This window comes from Myotis daubentonii, chromosome 21 (genome assembly GCF_963259705.1).
Source record: "Myotis daubentonii chromosome 21, mMyoDau2.1, whole genome shotgun sequence".
In the NCBI taxonomy this organism is placed as follows: Eukaryota; Metazoa; Chordata; class Mammalia; order Chiroptera; family Vespertilionidae; genus Myotis; species Myotis daubentonii.
The window spans coordinates 700,022-715,894 of NC_081860.1; the positions used below are offsets into that span (position 1 = coordinate 700,022).

Genomic DNA, 15,873 nt, shown 5'->3' on the forward strand with positions numbered 1-15,873 from the left:
AGAGAGAGAGAGAGACACATTGATGGGTTGCCTCTCACATGCACCCCAGGGCCCAGGATCCAGCCTGCAATCCAGGAACGTGCCCTTGACTAGAATTGAACCCCGGATCCTTCAGTCCACAGGCCGACGCTCTAACCACTGAGCAAACCGACCAGGGCCTTTTTTTTATTTTTTATTTTTATCTTTTTGGTTAATCCTCCCCTGAGGATATTTTTCCATGACTTTCAGAGATCGTGAAAAGGAGGAGAGACAGAGAGAGAAACATTGATGTGAGAGAGACACATCGACTGGTTGCCTCCTGCGTGTGCCCCGACCAGGGCTGGGAATCGAGCTGCAACTGGAATCGAACCCAGGACCCTCTCATCCTCAAGCTGAGCACGCTGGGCCCGTGGACGCACGAGGCCCTCTGAGGGGCACGAGGCCGAGATGGCCTCTTCGGAGAGGTGGCAGGTTTCAGGGTCCCCCCGTACATAGCAGCTTAGCAAGCACCCTGGGAACCCCGCAGCTGCCAGGGGCTCAGCCGGGGGGTTGCTCCCAGAACTGGGTCTGGTCGCGTCCTGGGGTCCGAGCGTCCGACGCTGTGGCCCCCCTCGCGCGCAGGCTCCCTGGGGGCAGAGCTGTGTCGGGGTTCACCACGGCATCGCTGCTTCTCGGGGCAGCGCCTGGCACGTGGTAGACGAACACTTCTGGCCCGGGGCCTGGTGGGGAGGGCGTGCGTGCTGTGCGGGCTGGGGGGGGGGGGGCGCCTGTGTTCATGCAGCCGCTATCTTGGGCATCTGCTATGGTATGAGAGTTATGCCTTTGCTGCAGATCCAGCAGGGGGGACGGTCCCATCCATTTAAGGGACGACAGCGTTGCCCGGCCGGCGTGGCTCCGTGATTGGGCGTCGACCTGTGAACCAGGCCAGTGGTCGGCAAACTCATTCGTCCGCAGAGCCAAATGTCAACAGTACGACGAGAGCCAATTTTTAAAAAAAATATATTTTATTGATTTCAGAGAGGAAGGGAGAGGGAAAGAGAGATAGAAACATCAGTGATGAGAGAGAATCATTGATCGGCTGCCTCCTGCACGCCCCCTCATGGGGATCAAGCCCACAACCCGGGCATGTGCCCTTGGCCGGAATCGAACCCGGGACCCTTCAGTCCGCAGGCCAACGCTCTATCCACTGAGCCAAACCAGCTAGGGCCAAATTTTGTAAACTTAAACTCTATAGGTAGGTACATGGTTATTCACTTCATGAGGGTCCTCCGCAGCCGGCCTTTGCTAAAAACGTCCTCAGTCTGATGGAGGTACGTTCGCTGAGGTCGACCCCTTCCACCTCTCCCATCCACACTCGTCTTGTAGACTTGTTTCGTCTACCTTTTGTCACCCGCGCGTGAATTGCGGACACGACTAGCACTAACCACTGCACATGAGACTGCTGCCTGACTGGCTCACTCAACTCCTGCATGAATCGCGCGCACCTGCCCCGCACTGCATATCCCGTGGCCCGACTGACCGACTGACCGACCGACCGACACCCCCACTGCTTCTAACGCCACTTCTCCAAAATACACTCGCCCAGGCCGAAAACCGACTTCTGCGCACGGGCCACGAAGTTTCAATCGCACTGTGCGTGCGCGCCCGCGCTTGGTATTTTGTGGAAGAGTCACACTCAAGGGGCCGAAGAGCCGCATGTAGCTCGTGAGCCGAGGTTTGCCGACCACTGACCTAGGAGGTCAGGGTTCGATTCCCGGTCAAGGGCACATGGCCAGGTTGCGGGCTCGATCCCCAGTGTGGGGCGTGCAGGAGGTGGCTGGTCGATGGTTCTTTCTCATTTTTTAAAACATATATTGCTATTGATTTCAGAGAGGAAGGGAGAGGGAGAGAGAGAGAAACATCCATGATGAGAGAGAACCATGGATCGGCCGCCTCCTGCACGCCCCCCACTGGGGATGTGCCCGCAACCAAGGTCCATGCCCTTGAGCGGAATCGAACCCGGGACCCTTCAGTCCGCAGGCCAAGGCTCTATCCACTGAGCCACACCGGTCAGGGCTGTTTTATTTCTTGATTGGCTTCCGAGAGGAAAGGCGGGGGGAGGGGTGGGGGGCGAGACAGACAGACAGACAGACACACATCCTTGATGAGAGAGCATCATGGATCGGCTGCCTCCTGCCCAACCTACACTGGAGATCGAGCCCACAACCCGGGCCTGTGCCCTTGACCAGAATTGAACCCAGGACCCTTCAGTCCACAGGCTGACGCCCTATCCACTGAGCCACACCGGCCAGGGCAAGATGTTTGCTTTTTAAAGGAAAATGCTGACGTCCAGCCGGCGTGGCTCAGTGGTTGAGTGTCTGGTTGACCTATGAACCAGGAGGTCACGGTTTGGTTCCCAGGGGGGACCCCATCCCCAGGGTGGGGTGTGCAGGAGGCAGCCGGTCCATGATTCTCTCTCGTCATGGATGCTTCTCTCTCTCTCTCTCTCCCTCTCCCTTCTTCTCTGACTGAGATTGTTCCGGGAGATGATGGTGGGGTGCAGTAGGGTCTTGCTTAGCCTTTCAAAGGATTTATTTTATTTTTAATCCATTCTTATTGATTTCAGAGAGGAAGGGAGAGAGAGAGAGAGAGAAACATCCATGATCAGAGAGAATCACGGATCGGCTGCCTCCTGCAGCCTCCCACTGGGGATCGAGGCCCCCCACTTCCCCGCAGGAATCGAACCCCGACCTCCTGGTTCATAGGTGGAAGTTCAGCCACTAAAGCGACGCTGGCCGGGCGGATTTCGACTGGAATTCATGCGATTGTTTTAACGAGACCTGTCTGTGTGCTGACGTTCGGACTGCGGTTTGAAAAGACAGAACGGTCCCGTCCACTGGAGGGACGGAGGCCTGTGCGGCCGCGTCCCAGGCGACCCCGTGTTCTTCCCTCTTTCCCGTCTCGGCCGTGGGCTCCGGGCTGACACGGGATTTCAGAACCGTCCGGGGAAAGTCACTTTTTTCTTTTTTCCCCCGTTGGTTCTGGGCCAGATCCCTGGAGGGTGTCTCCAGGCTCCTGACGATGTGGAAACCCTCCAGAGAGAGTTCGGAGCCCAGGGCTGCTTGTCAGTTTGGGGTGGGTCTGTTTCTGTGTTTTGTTTCATCTGAGTCTCGTTCTGGATCATCAGGGAGAATTGCCTTGGACCCGGCTCGGGCGTCCGGGGAGCCTCCCCCAGACCAAGACCCGGGCCTCCCGCCATCGGGTGGGGGCCGCCTGCTTCCCCCAGGGTCAGGCCCCCCCCCCCCCCCCCCGTCGGGCCGTGGACTCCTTCCTGGCCATCGGGCGTCGGGCTTGTAAACACGGGAGCCCTGACCCGTCCCCTGACCCCCCGGGAGGAGCCGGAGTCCACACGCCAAGTGGAGGCTGAGCTGCTGTCAGCACCTGGAGGATTTGCGGGGATGACAGGCGGCTCCGCCCGGCGGCCTCTTGAGCTCTCAGATGGGATTTTTCTTTCTTTTTTTTAAATGAAGGTGATTTGTTTTATTTTTTAAATATATATTTTTTATTGATTTCAGAGATGGAAGGGAGAGAGAGAGAAGCATCCATGATGAGAGAGAATCTTTGATCGGCTGCCTCCTGCACACTCCCTACTGGGGATCGGGCCCACAATCCAGGCATGTGCCCTGGACTGGGAATCGAACCCGGGACCCTTCAGTCTGTCTGCAGGCCGATGCTCTATCCACTGAGCCACACCTGCCAGGGCTCAGATGGGATTTTTGAACTGGGTCTTGAGGATCGAATAGGAGTTTGCAGGTGGGTGTTAGTGCTGTTGGAGCCGGGGTCAAGGGGCTGGTTCTGTGTGCCTGCTGTGTGAGGGCGAGGCTCTGGACCCACGGGATGTGGGGCAGGGTGGGCCAGAGCTCCACGCACGATGGCTTGGCCCCGTGAGCCATCCGAGGGTTCTAACATAGGACCTGGTGGCCAGGGGTAAGAAGAGGGTTTACGGCTTGGCCGGTGTGGCTCAGTGGTTGAGCGCCGACCTCGGAACCAGGAGATCACAGTTTGATTCCCAGTCAGGGCACAGACCCGGGTTGCGGGCTCGATCCCCAGCGGGGGGCCTGCAGGAGGCAGCCGGTCCATGATTCCTCTCTCATCATGGATGTTTCTATTCCTGCTGACATGCTGAGCGGGTGGGTTTCGTCCCCGCCGCGCCCTCCTCCCTCTGCCGTGAGACCGGGGAGCTGGGAGCTTTGGATCTCGACTGCGCCCGGAGGCCTGGCCGCCGTGAGCACGCGGAGGGCGGGTGGGCAGTGCTGCCAGCCTCACACAACATAACTCAGTCTCGTCACAGCACCTTCCAGTAGGTTCCTGTATTATTCACTTTCTAAAAAAATAAGTTTTTATTGATTTTTAGAGAGAGAGGAAGTGGGAGAGAGAGAGAGAGAGAGAGAAACCTCAATGATGAGAGAGAATCACGGATTGGCCGCCTCCTGCACACCCCACACTGGGGATCGAGCCCACAACCTGGGCCTGTGCCCCGACCGGGAATCAAACCCTGACCTCCTAGGTCATAGGTTGGTGCTCCAGCCACTGGGCCACACGGGCCGGGCTCAGAGGACTTGATGGTGGGACTTTTCCAAGGAGAGAGCTGGGCGCGGAGGGAAGGAAGTGCCTGGGGTCCACAGGCCGAGACAGGTGGCCAGGCCTGTCTGCCCGAGGGGGCTCCTGGGTGTGGGACAAAGGCCTGTGGGAGCAGCTGCCCCCCTTGCCCCCCGCCCCCCCATGGGTCTCAGCAGCTGTCGGGGCGGATTCCAAGGGCTGACGCTCTAGCCACTGAGCAACACCAGCCAGGGCTAAAATATTTCTGTATTGATTTCAGAGAGGAAGGGGGAAAAATAGAAACATCAATGATGAGAGAGAGCCCTAGCCAGTTTGGTCAGTGGCTAGAGCGTCGGCCTGCGGACTGAAGGGTCCCGGGTTCCGTTCCGCTCAGGGCACAGGCCCGGGTTGTGGGCTCGATCCCCAGTAGGGAGCGTGCAGGAGGCAGCGAGTCCATGTTTCTCTCTCATCATGGATGTTTCTCTCTCCCTTTCCCTTCCTCTCAGGAATCAATAAAAAGATAATTAAAAAAAAAATTAAAAATGCAGTGGAAAACTCAGAGGCCTCTGGGTTTCTGTGGGTTTTGCCGCCTGCTGCTCTCGGTCCTGCCCTCACTGCCACCCCCGCCCCCCCACCTGCCGCCGGTCTGTGTTTGGGGTTCAGGTTCCTGATAACAGGGCTTCCCGCCTCCCCGTGGGCAGCACACCCCGGCCACGTGCACGCCTCCCGGCTGCCCCCAGCGGCTGGGGTGGGAGTCAGATGCTTGCAGCGGTTTCTAGATTGTTTTATAGGAAAGGAACCCGCCGGCCGCGGCCTCGAGGGGCTGGCGCCTGTGGGCCCGGTTTCTGTCTCGGGAACAGTGGGTCGGACCTGGGAGGCCTGTGGTCCTTAAGGGGGTCTTTGCCCCAGGCAGGGAGCGGAGCTAACGGACGGGGGCTGGGCGTTCCCTGCTGAGACGGGCTGCGTGGAGAGGAGAGGGAGGCGGTTTTCTTGTGAAAGCAGATTTTTTTCATGGGGCCTGCGTCGCCGGAGACAGCGGGCGAGGCCGGTGAGGGATGGGACCTCACGATGGGGGGGCGCCCCTTTTCCGAGCACAGACGCGGGGAGCCCGTGTGGGGGGTGGGGTGGGGAGGCAGGTGCCTGCACAGTCGCTGGTGGTCATCTCCCTGGGGTGGGGGTGGGAGCAGGCAAGGGAGCTGGTGGCGGACCAGACACACGCATGTGCACGCACAGAGCTACATGCGCACACGTGCATGTATGTGGCCTCACGTGTGCGCGCAGACATGCACTGTATGTGTGCACTCGCATACATGTGTGTGTACACGTCTATGCATGTATACACATGCACCCATCCTTTTCTCTCTGAAATCAATAAAAATATGTTAAAAAATTTTTTTAAATGTCACATCCATGGAATCATACAATATGTAGCGTGTGGGATCTGGCTTATCTCACACATGCACTTAATATTCATCTGTGCTGGGTGGGTCATGGTGGGGTTTTGTTGTTTTAATGTAAATATACTTTTTATGGATTTCAGAGAGGAAGGGAGAGGGAGAGAGAGAAACATCCATGATGAGAGAGATTCATGGATCGGCTGCCTCCTGCACGCCCCCCACTGGGGATGGAGCCCACGACCTGGGCCTGTGCCCTGGGCGGGAATCGAACCCTGACCTCCTGGTTCCTAGGTCGACGCCCAGCCCCTGAGCCCCGCCGGCCGGGCTGTTGTTTTAATTGCTAAAGCGTATTCCCGGTGTCGGTCTTGAAATGGGCATGTCTTTGAGCTGTTCTCAGCCCTTAAAGGGCCAGATGTGCGTCTGTCCCCATGAAACACCGTGGCTCCGAGCCTCACCCCGGGCGGCCGTAACCCTGCCCCTCTCTCCCCAGGCCCCCAACCGCCAGCTCATGACCTACTGGCTGCAGGAGCTGCAGCAGAAGCGCTGGGAGTACTGCAACGGCCTGGACATGGTCAAGTGGGACAGCAGGACCTCCCCCACCCCCGGGGACCGCTCCCAGGGCCTGGTGGCCAGAGGCACCCCAGGTGAGTCACTTCCTGGTGTGGCCCGCCCGCCAGCCTCGCGGGGAAAGTGGGCGCAGAGGTCCCAGGCCCCGAGGAGCCCTGGTGCACGGCGGCTCCCCACACTCCCTGGGCTGCCACGCCCAGAGCCGTATGCAGGCCTGGAATGACCTTGGGGGTTGGGCAAGGTCAGGGCCTGGCCCTCCGCCCACCTGGAGGCACAGAGCCCACGCCATGTGGGTTGGACAGAGGTGCTGAGCTCACAGGGTGTGTATACATGGGGGGGGCGGGGGGGGTTCCTCAAAGACCCGCCTGTGACCCGGCATGTTTCCTAAGAAGACTTGTGGGGTTTTTTTGGTTTTTTTTGTTTTTTTAATATATTTTATTGAGTTTTTACAGAGAGGAAAGGAGAGAGAGAGAGAGCCAGAAACATCGATGAGAGAGAAACATCGACCAGCCGCCTCCTGCACACTCCCCACTGGGGATGTGCCCGCAACCAAGGCACATGCCCTTGACCGGAATCGAACCCGGGACCCCCCAGTCCGCAGGCCAACGCTCCATCCACTGATCCAAACCGGTTTCGGCGACTTGTGGTTTTTTTAAAATATATTTATTTATTGATTTCAGAGAGGAAGGGAGAGGGAGAGAGAGAGAGAAACATCCATGAGGAGAGAGAATCAGGGATCGGCTGCCTCCTGCACGCCCCATCCCGGGGATCGAGCCCGCAACCCGGGAACATGCCCTTGACCGGAATCGAACCGTGACCTCCTGGTTCAGAGGTCGACGCTCAGCCACGGAGCCACGCCGGCCGGGCCAGTCCCTCTTTTAAGCCGAAACGCTGTGGCCTGGGAGCCCCAGGAGACTTCTGAGCCCACGTGTGGTTCCCTTCGCTTGGCCTGGGGCCTGTCACGTGGGAGTTTAGAGTTTGTGCCACTGACCTTTGCTCGTCCGCTCAGCAGCGCAGGCCCCTGTGAGTGGCTCTCCCTCCCTCACAGCGTCTCCAGTGGGCAGAGTGAGATGGTGTGAGGCCCTGCGGGGTGCAGAGGCCCGGTGGGGGGGGGGGTGAGCCCGTCCGCGGGTGGTCGGGGCCTCTCTGAGGCGACGGCAGCCACGCTGAGCCCTGAAGGGGGAGCAGGAGTCAGGCGGCTGCAGGGGAGGAGAGGCAGGGGTGGGAGCAGTGGGGTGCGCCGGGCTGTGGTTGGGGGAGAGCCTTGACCTCCGGGTTTGGGATTTTATCCTCAGAGCAGCGGCGTGTCTGACGGTGCATGTGTACAAATGACCAGACGGCCACCACCGTTTTCAGGGGTCCTCAAACCTTTTCAACAGGGGGCCAGTTCACTGTGCACACTGCACATATCTTATTTTGAAGTAAAAAAACAAAACGGGAACAAATACAGTATTTGTATTTGCATGTGGCCCGCGGGCCGTAGTTTGAGGACCCCTGGTTTAGATCAAGAACAAATAATGAAACTGCGCCTGGCCGGCGTGGCTCAGGGGCTGAGCGTCGACCTAGGAACCAGGAGGTCCCGGGTTCGAGTCCCAGTCAGGAAACGTGCCCGGGTTGCGGGCTCCATCCCCAGTGTGGGGCGTGCAGGAGGCAGCCGATCCATGATTCTCTCTCATCATCGATGTTTCTCTCCCTCTCCCTTCCTCTCTGAAATCAATAAAGATATTTATTTTAAAAAAAGGGAACAGAGCAGGTGTAACAGCAAACTCCTCAGGCGCAGCTCTGTGCGGGCGCTGGGAGATGGAGACTCGGGATTCTGGGACGTCTGCGAGCCCGTCCGTGTCCTGAGGCATTTAGTCCCGTGACCGCTGATATCACACGAGGACGGGGATGCCGGCAGCTCCACTTTCACTCAAAGTCGGAAAACCAGCCCTGACCGTGTGGCTCAGTGGATAGAGTGCCGGCCTGCAGACGGAAAGGTCCCGGGTTCGATCCCAGTCAAGGGCACGGACCTGGGTTGCGGGCACATCCCCAGTAGGGGGCGTGCAGGAGGCAGCTGATCGATGTTTCTCTCTCATGGATGTTTCTAACTCTCTATCCCTCTCCTTTCCTCTCTGTAAAAAATCCATAAAATAGATTTTTTTTTTAAAAAAGACCGAAAACCGGGCAACAATAACAATATTGCAAAAGCCGGGAAACAGCTTCTTTTCCACGTCAGATAATTGCATTGAGACCAGGCCTGTGCGGCCACCGCCTTCCCGGCCTTGGCCCTACTCTGCTCCCCGCCCCCACCCCCAGCCCCAGCCCAGCCCCACTTCCCCAGGAAGCCGTCCGCCGCGGGCGCCCTTGCTGCAAGGCTGGGGTTTCCTCGTAACCTTGGGGTTTTGTCTTCACACTCCAAGCCGCGGAGGGGCCGCCTCGCCTTGCGGCCAGCCCACACAGGAAGGGGGGCTGCACGCGGCCCCCCAGGTCCTCGCGCTGTTTCCTGGCTCCGCTGAGAGGGGTGTGCTCTGCCCTGGCCGGGAGCCCAGCTGGTGGGAGCGTCCTCCCCACCACCAGGGTTTGGGGCTCCATCTAGTCCAGAGTCAGCCAATGGCCTGGCTGGTGTTGCTCAGTGGGTAGAGCGTCGGCCTGTGGATGGAAGGGTCCCGGGTTCGATTCCGGTCAAGGGCATGTACCTTGGTTGCAGGCTCTTCCCCGACCTGGGCCCTGGTTGGGGCGTGTGCAGAAGGAAACCAGTCAATGTGTTTCCTCACATCCATGTTTCTCCCTCTCTCCCTAAAAATCAATGGAGCCCAGGCCGGTGTGGTTCAGTGGATAGAGCATCGGCCTGCAGACTGAAGGGTCCGGGTTCGATTCCAGTCAAGGGCACATGCCTGGGTTGTGAGCATGATCCCCAGTAGCAGGCGTGCAGGAGGCAGCTGATCCATGATTCCCTCTCATCATTGGTGTTTCTCCCTCTCCCTTCCTCTCTGAGATCAATAAAGATATTTATTAAAAATAAGAAACAGAAGAGGAAGCACTGTGGTGTACGAGGAGGGTAGCACCCGCCCTCTCTCTCAGGCAGGCCCGGTGGCATCTCCTGGAGCCCATGGCTTGGAGGGGGGTCCGGCCGCCAGGGACTCAGTGTGCGCCCTGTGACTAGCTTGCCATTTAAAAATATATATGTTCTTATTCATTTCAGAGAGGAAAGGAGAGGGAGAGAGAGAAACGTCAATGATGAGAGAGAACCATGGATCGGCTGCCCCCTGCACGCCCCCCACTGGGGATGGAGCCCACAAACCGGGCCTGTGCCCCGACCGGGAGTGGAACCCTGACCCCCTGGTTCCTGGGTCAACGCGCAGCCGCCCAGCTGGTCCTGAGGATATATTTCCGTTGATTTTTATGGAGAGCGGGAGGGAGGGGGAGAGACAGAGAGAAACATCGATGTGAGAGAGACACATGGATCGGTTGCCTCCTGCACGCACCCCGACCGGGGCCGGGGATCGACCCTGCAGCCGAGGTACGTGCCCTTGACCGCAATCGAACCCGGGACCCTTCAGTCCGCAGGTGGGTGCTCTGCCCATTGAGCCACACCAGCCAGGGCACGATGATCTACTTCAGGCCAAAACGGTTGCAGAACACCGAACCCACCCACATGTTTTTGCGCCGTCTCCGTTAAAACCTCGCCGCCCTGTGTATACACAGGTGTTTGTGGAGAATATCAGCCTGTGCTTCATGGGAGTCAGGTCCCGGGGGCAGCTCTGAGTCGCCAACCTCTGTCTGCCTCTCTCCCAGAATTCCTGTACCCACACCCCAACGCTTCCGCCGAAAAAGCCCGAAATGTCCTTGCTATAGACGCAGCCCCCGGAGAGCTGGTGGGAGAGCAGGCCGCGAGCCAGCCGGCCCCGGGGCCCCCCAACTCCATCAACTTCTCTCTGAAGCAGTGGGGCGCCGAGCTCAGGTGAGTCCCGAGAGGGGGGGCCGTTCGCCCAGGACCCCGAAAGCGGTGACGTGTGACGACACAGGTGACGATTGCACGTAGGAACGTTGTCACCTGTCATTTCGGGGTCTGGTTGTAGCTACTGTTTTTTCTCCTGATGGATAGGATTTCCATTCCTCTTTGCACGCCGGGTCATTTTTCTCCTGGGTGACCAGTGTCGTGGGTTTTTACCTTTCTGGGTGCTGGGCTTTTTTTTGTCTTTTATAAATATTCTTTTTTTTTTTTAATATATATTTTATTGATTTTTTACAGAGAGGAAGGGAGAGAGATAGAGAGTTAGAAACATCGATGAGAGAGAATCATCGATCAGCTGCCTCCTGCACATCTCCTACTGGGGATGTGCCCACAACCCAGGTACATGCCCTTGACCGGAATCGAACCTGGGACCTCTCAGTCCGCAGGCTGACGCTCTGTCCATTGAGCCAAACCGGTTTCGGCATATTCTTTTTTTTTCCAATTGACTTAAAAAAGAGAGGAAGGGAGAGGGAGAGAGAGAAACATCAAGGAGGAGAGAGGATCATGGATCGGCTGCCTCCTGCACGTCCCACACTGGGGATCGAGCCTGCAACCCGGGCATGTGCCCTTGACCGGGAATGGAACCCTGACCTCCTGGTTCATAGGTCGACACTCACCCACTGAGCCACACTGGCCGGGCCGGGCCATACCGTTTCTGCTAATGTGAATAGCGCCGAAATGATCATTCTTGCTCGCGCTCCTTGTGCACATGTGGGAGGACGCGTCTGGGAAAGGCTGGGTCTTGGGTGGACACCTTCGTCTCACCTGCCTGTGGCTGGTGTCTCCATGGTGACAGCACGACTTGCGTCTCAGAGCGTCTGATCGTATCAGAGCCTCCAGCCCGGGCGTGTGAGGTGACGTTGTGCGTGACGGTGTCTTTTCTCTAAATCACACGTTTCGTTTCCCCGTAGAAACTCGATGTCTTCCTTCCGCCCGGGGAGGGGCCAGGACAGCCGGAAGAGCGTGTTCTACACCCACGAGGAGTGGGAGCTCCTGGACCCCAGCCCCAAGGACCTGGAGGAGTCGGCCGCGCAGGAGGAGAGGCGGAGGCCGGCGCCGGAGGGAAGCAGAGGTGCGGCGGGCTCCGCGTCCCGGTCCCTCGCTCTCCGCCGCCGCCTGCCGGCCACAGGGTGGGCAGCCTGCCAAGCAGGGAGCCTGCATTCTCTTTATTTCTTATTTATTTTTAAAAAAATATTTTTATTGATTTCAGAGAGGAAGGGAGAGGGAGAGAGAGAGAGAAACATCCATGATGAGAGGGAATCAGTGATCGGCTGCCTCCTGCACGCCCCACACTGGGGATCGGGCCAGCAACCCGGGCCTGTGCCCTTGACCAGAATCGAACCCGGGACCCTTCAGTCCACAGGCCAATGCTCTATCCATTGAGCAAACCAGCTAGGGCATCTTTTTAATTTTTTAAAAAATATTTTTATTGATTTCAGAGAGGAAGGGAGGGGGGAGAGAGAAACATCAGTGATGGGAGAATCACTGATTGGCTGCCTCCTGCACACCCTGCACTTGGGATCGAGCCTGCAACCCGGGCCTGTGCCCTTGACCGGGAATCAAACCCTGACCTCCTGGTTCATAGGTCGATGCTCAGCCACTGAGCCATGCCGACCCGGCTCCTAAAAAAATGTTCATTACAGCTTCATTGTTATACCTGAGGACAGTGAGAGCAACTCTTGAACATTATCTCATTTCCCCAGTGTCCCTTCGATGGCTGCCTCCCTCGGCCTTTCAGACCAGGAGGCCACAGGCCCCGCCCACAGCACAGGCTCCTGTTGCCTGTCTCCTAACTTTATGTGAATGAAATCTGTATAGCGCTGACCCCGTGTCTCCCTTTATATCTCAAATACATACGTGACTCCGTCTGCACTGAAATGTATCTGGGTCCCTCGGTATCCTTAAATACCAATCTCAGTAGACAGAGCGTCGGCCTGCGGACTGAAGGGTCCCGGGTTCGATTCCCGGTCGGGGCACGTGCCCGGGTTACAGGCTCCATCCTCAGTGCGGGGCGTGCAGGAGGCAGCTGATCCATGGTTCTCTCTCATCACGGGTGTTTCTCTCCCTCCCTCTCCCTTCCTCTCTGACATCAATAAAAATATTTTTTTAAAAATAAAAAGATAAGATGTGTGTTTACGACATTTACATGCACTTGGAGGTTTTATGTACCTTTGACTAAGGGCAAGTTAGCGAAGGGTCCCTAGGATGCCTGAGTCCTGCCCTGGGAACCTGCTATCTGGCTTCATGGGGTGCCCTGGGGGAGGGGACCCGTGTCCCCAGGGTGCTGGGGGCCCTGTGTCTCTGTTCTCGTTGGTCCTCAAAGGGCCCGAGATGGGAAACAGTTACATGAACACAGAGGTGAGGCTCTGAGCTTCAGAAAAGAGATTTTGGAAACTCATCTGGGTTTTCCCAAGAGCCGCCTGGTCGCGTGTCCCCGTGGGGGCCGTTTCTTCATCGCCTCCAGGCAGAGGTTGAGCAATCCGGCCCGAGTGCAATCCCTTCGCGAGGCCACGGGGCGCGGCCTTGTCAGGAAGCGTCCGGCCGGGCTCCGCGGGACTCGGGGCAACCGGGGGGGGGGGGGGGGGGTGGTGCGGACGGGCAGAGGCAGCTGCGGGGGGGGGGGGGGGGGGGGGCAGTGACAGAGGCCGGGAAGCTGCCCGGTTTCCCGGAGCCTCCACACGCGCTCTGTCCCTGCAGGAGGCACCGGCTCCGGCTTCCTCTTCGATCTGGGCCGCGTTCCCTACAAAGGCAGGCGCCCCCTGAAGGACATGATCGGGTCGTACAAGAGCCGCCACAGCAGCGGGGACCCCGCCCCCGAGAGCACGCCGGGGGCGCCAGGGGGTGCGGGGGGCGCCAGCCGGACCTCAGACCCGGACGCACAGCAGCAGGTGCAGAGCCAGCAGGAGGAGCTGGAGCGTCTGCGCAAGGAACTGTCGAGCCAGAAGGTAACTTACCCTCCTCCCCCTCCTCCCCTCCTCCCCCTCCCCCTCCTCCCCTCCCCCTCCCCCTCCTCCCCCTCCTCCTCCCGGCTCTGGGGCCACGTCCCAGGCCGGGCCTTCGCGGTCAGTGCTGGCGGGGCTGCAGCCCTGGGCCCGGCCCGGTTCAGACACGCGTGAGTTTCCAGGGAGAGAGCAGACCCCGGGAGGCTCAGGGGAGGGGGTGTCTGCCCCTCAGGATGGAAGAGTCCTGAGCAGTTAAAAGACTTTAAAGTCCTGCCTGGCCAGTGGGGCTCAGTGGTTAGCGTCGACCTAGGAACCAGGAGGTCAGGGTTCGATTCCCGGTCAGGGCACAGGCCCGGGTTGCGGGCTCGATCCCCAGTGCGGGGCGTGCGGGAGACAGCCGGTCCATGATCCTCTCTTATCACTGATGCTTCTCTCTCTCTCCCTCTCCCTTCCTCTCTGAAACCAATAAAAGTATATACACACATGTATTTTTTTAAAGGACTTTCCGCATCCTATCCAACAGCACTTTCCTTCTTCTAATCAGGCCCATAATGACCCTAATTGCCCAGCGGCCAGCGTGACTCAGTGTCGGACTCGCGGCTCTCACACGGCCGTGCGTGCTCGCCGGAACCGCCGCTGGTCACAGCGTGTGCGCCGCGGCTTCCTGTTTCCTGTGATTGTCTTTATGGAGGCGGTTTTATCTCCTCTTTATTTTTGAGATCCTTCAAGAGGAAGTTCGGTATTAAAATGTTTCCAGGGCCCTGGCTGGTGTGGCTCAGTGGATAGAGTGTCGGCCTGCAGACGGAAGGGTCCCGGGTTCGATTCCGTCAAGGGCACGGACCTCGGTTGCAGGCTCCTCCCCGGCCCCGGCCCTGGTGGCAACCCACCGATGTGTCTCTCTCACATCGATGTTTCTCTTTGTCTCTCCCTCTCGCTTCTACCCTCTCTCAAAATCAGTGCAAGTGCTTACAGCTCTTTTTGAATTTGTCCGGCAGGTCTTCCGGCTTTTACTGGAAGGCCCTAAAGAAAAACTATATTAAAATATATATATATATATATATATATATTTTTTTTTATTGATTTTTTACAGAGAGGAAGGGAGAGGGATAGTTAGAAACATCGATGAGAGAGAAACATCGATCAGCTGACTCCTGCACACCCCCTACTGGGGATGTGCCCGAAACCAAGGTACATGCCTTTGACCGGAATCGAACTGGGACCCTTCAGTCCGCAGGCCGACGCTCTATCCACTGAGCCAAACTGGTTACAGCAAAAAACTGTATTAATAAAAGGGTAATATGCTAATTAGACTGGATGTCTTCCGGACAAAGCTATGGTGGCTAGGGCCAAGGCAGAGCCAGTTAGGGGTGATCAGGCCGGCAGGGGAGGGCAGTTAGGGGGTGATCAGGCCGGCAGGGGAGCAGTTAGGGGTGATCAGGGCGGCAGGCAGGCAGGAGAGCAGTTAGGAACCAGCGGTCCCAGATTACGAGAGGGATGTCCGACTGCCGGTTTATGGGGCCTAAACTGGCAGTCGGACATCCCCCGAGGGGTCCTGGATGGGAGAGGGTGCAGGCCGGACTGAGGGCCCCCCCCCCATGAATTTTGTGCACCGGGCCTCCAGTAAAAAATAATAAAAAACAAAAATCAATGGACAAGTACCCTCAGGCGATCATTTTCCTCGGGTGAGGATAAAAAATAAATGTCCCGAGTCAGGGTCCCACGTTTCCCCACCTTCCCGTGTGGCTCCGCGTGGACGTGTCACGTGTCTGCCCCCCCCCCCCGTGGCTGCAGGAGCTGGTGCGGCTGCTGCAGCAGACGGTGCGCTCCTCGCAGTACGACAAGTACTTCGCCAGCAGCCGGCTGTGCGACGGGGCCCCCCAGGACACGCTGGCGCTGCTGCACCAGAAGGACGACCAGATCCTGGGCCTGACCCACCAGCTGGACCGGCTGGGGCTGGAGAAGGAGAGCCTGCAGCAGGAGGTGCGCACGCTGAAGGCCAAGGTGGGCGAGCTCAGCGAGCAGCTGGGCATGCTCATGGAGACCATCCAGGCCAAGGACGAGGTCATCATCAAGCTGTCGCGGCAGCTCAGCGAGAGCGAGGGCCGCGCCGCCTCCCCCACCCCGGCGCCCGGCTCCCCCGCCGCCGCCGGCCCGGCCAGCAGGGACCAGCAGGAGCTGGACAGGCTGAAGGTGAGGAGCCCCCAGCCCCTTCCGGTCTCTGTGCGGCGACGTCCCTCGAGGCGCCTGGCTCAGCGAGGCTGCCGTTGCTCCGGCCCTTTCGGCTCCCTCCCCTGCCGGCTTCCAGGCCGAGGGGCCTGGCTTATGCACCCTGCGGGCGCCACCCTCCCAGGGCACCTACGGAGGCCCCTCTGCGGCCGGTTCAGGACAGTCACCACCGTGACATAAATGTGAC

At 58.6% G+C, this 15,873-nt stretch overlaps 2 protein-coding genes and 1 non-coding gene across 3 annotated transcripts in view; all 3 read left to right on the forward strand.

Moving 5' to 3' along the window:
• Window positions 1-15,873, forward strand: part of TBC1D2B (TBC1 domain family member 2B) — a 32,403-nt gene that overhangs the window by 5,578 nt on the left and 10,952 nt on the right. Inside the window, 5 exon segments of the mRNA XM_059678350.1 lie at window positions 6,445-6,598; window positions 10,299-10,464; window positions 11,430-11,590; window positions 13,216-13,463; window positions 15,252-15,650. Coding sequence (XP_059534333.1) covers window positions 6,445-6,598; window positions 10,299-10,464; window positions 11,430-11,590; window positions 13,216-13,463; window positions 15,252-15,650 — 1,128 coding nt within the window.
• The window catches only part of TMED3 (transmembrane p24 trafficking protein 3), a 230,681-nt gene that overhangs the window by 5,408 nt on the left and 209,400 nt on the right, over window positions 1-15,873 (forward strand). The gene's annotated exons all lie outside the window — the stretch shown is intronic.
• On the forward strand, window positions 14,421-14,483 carry LOC132223168 (U7 small nuclear RNA). The gene has a single exon (XR_009450407.1). It is a non-coding gene; the product is annotated as a U7 small nuclear RNA (small nuclear RNA).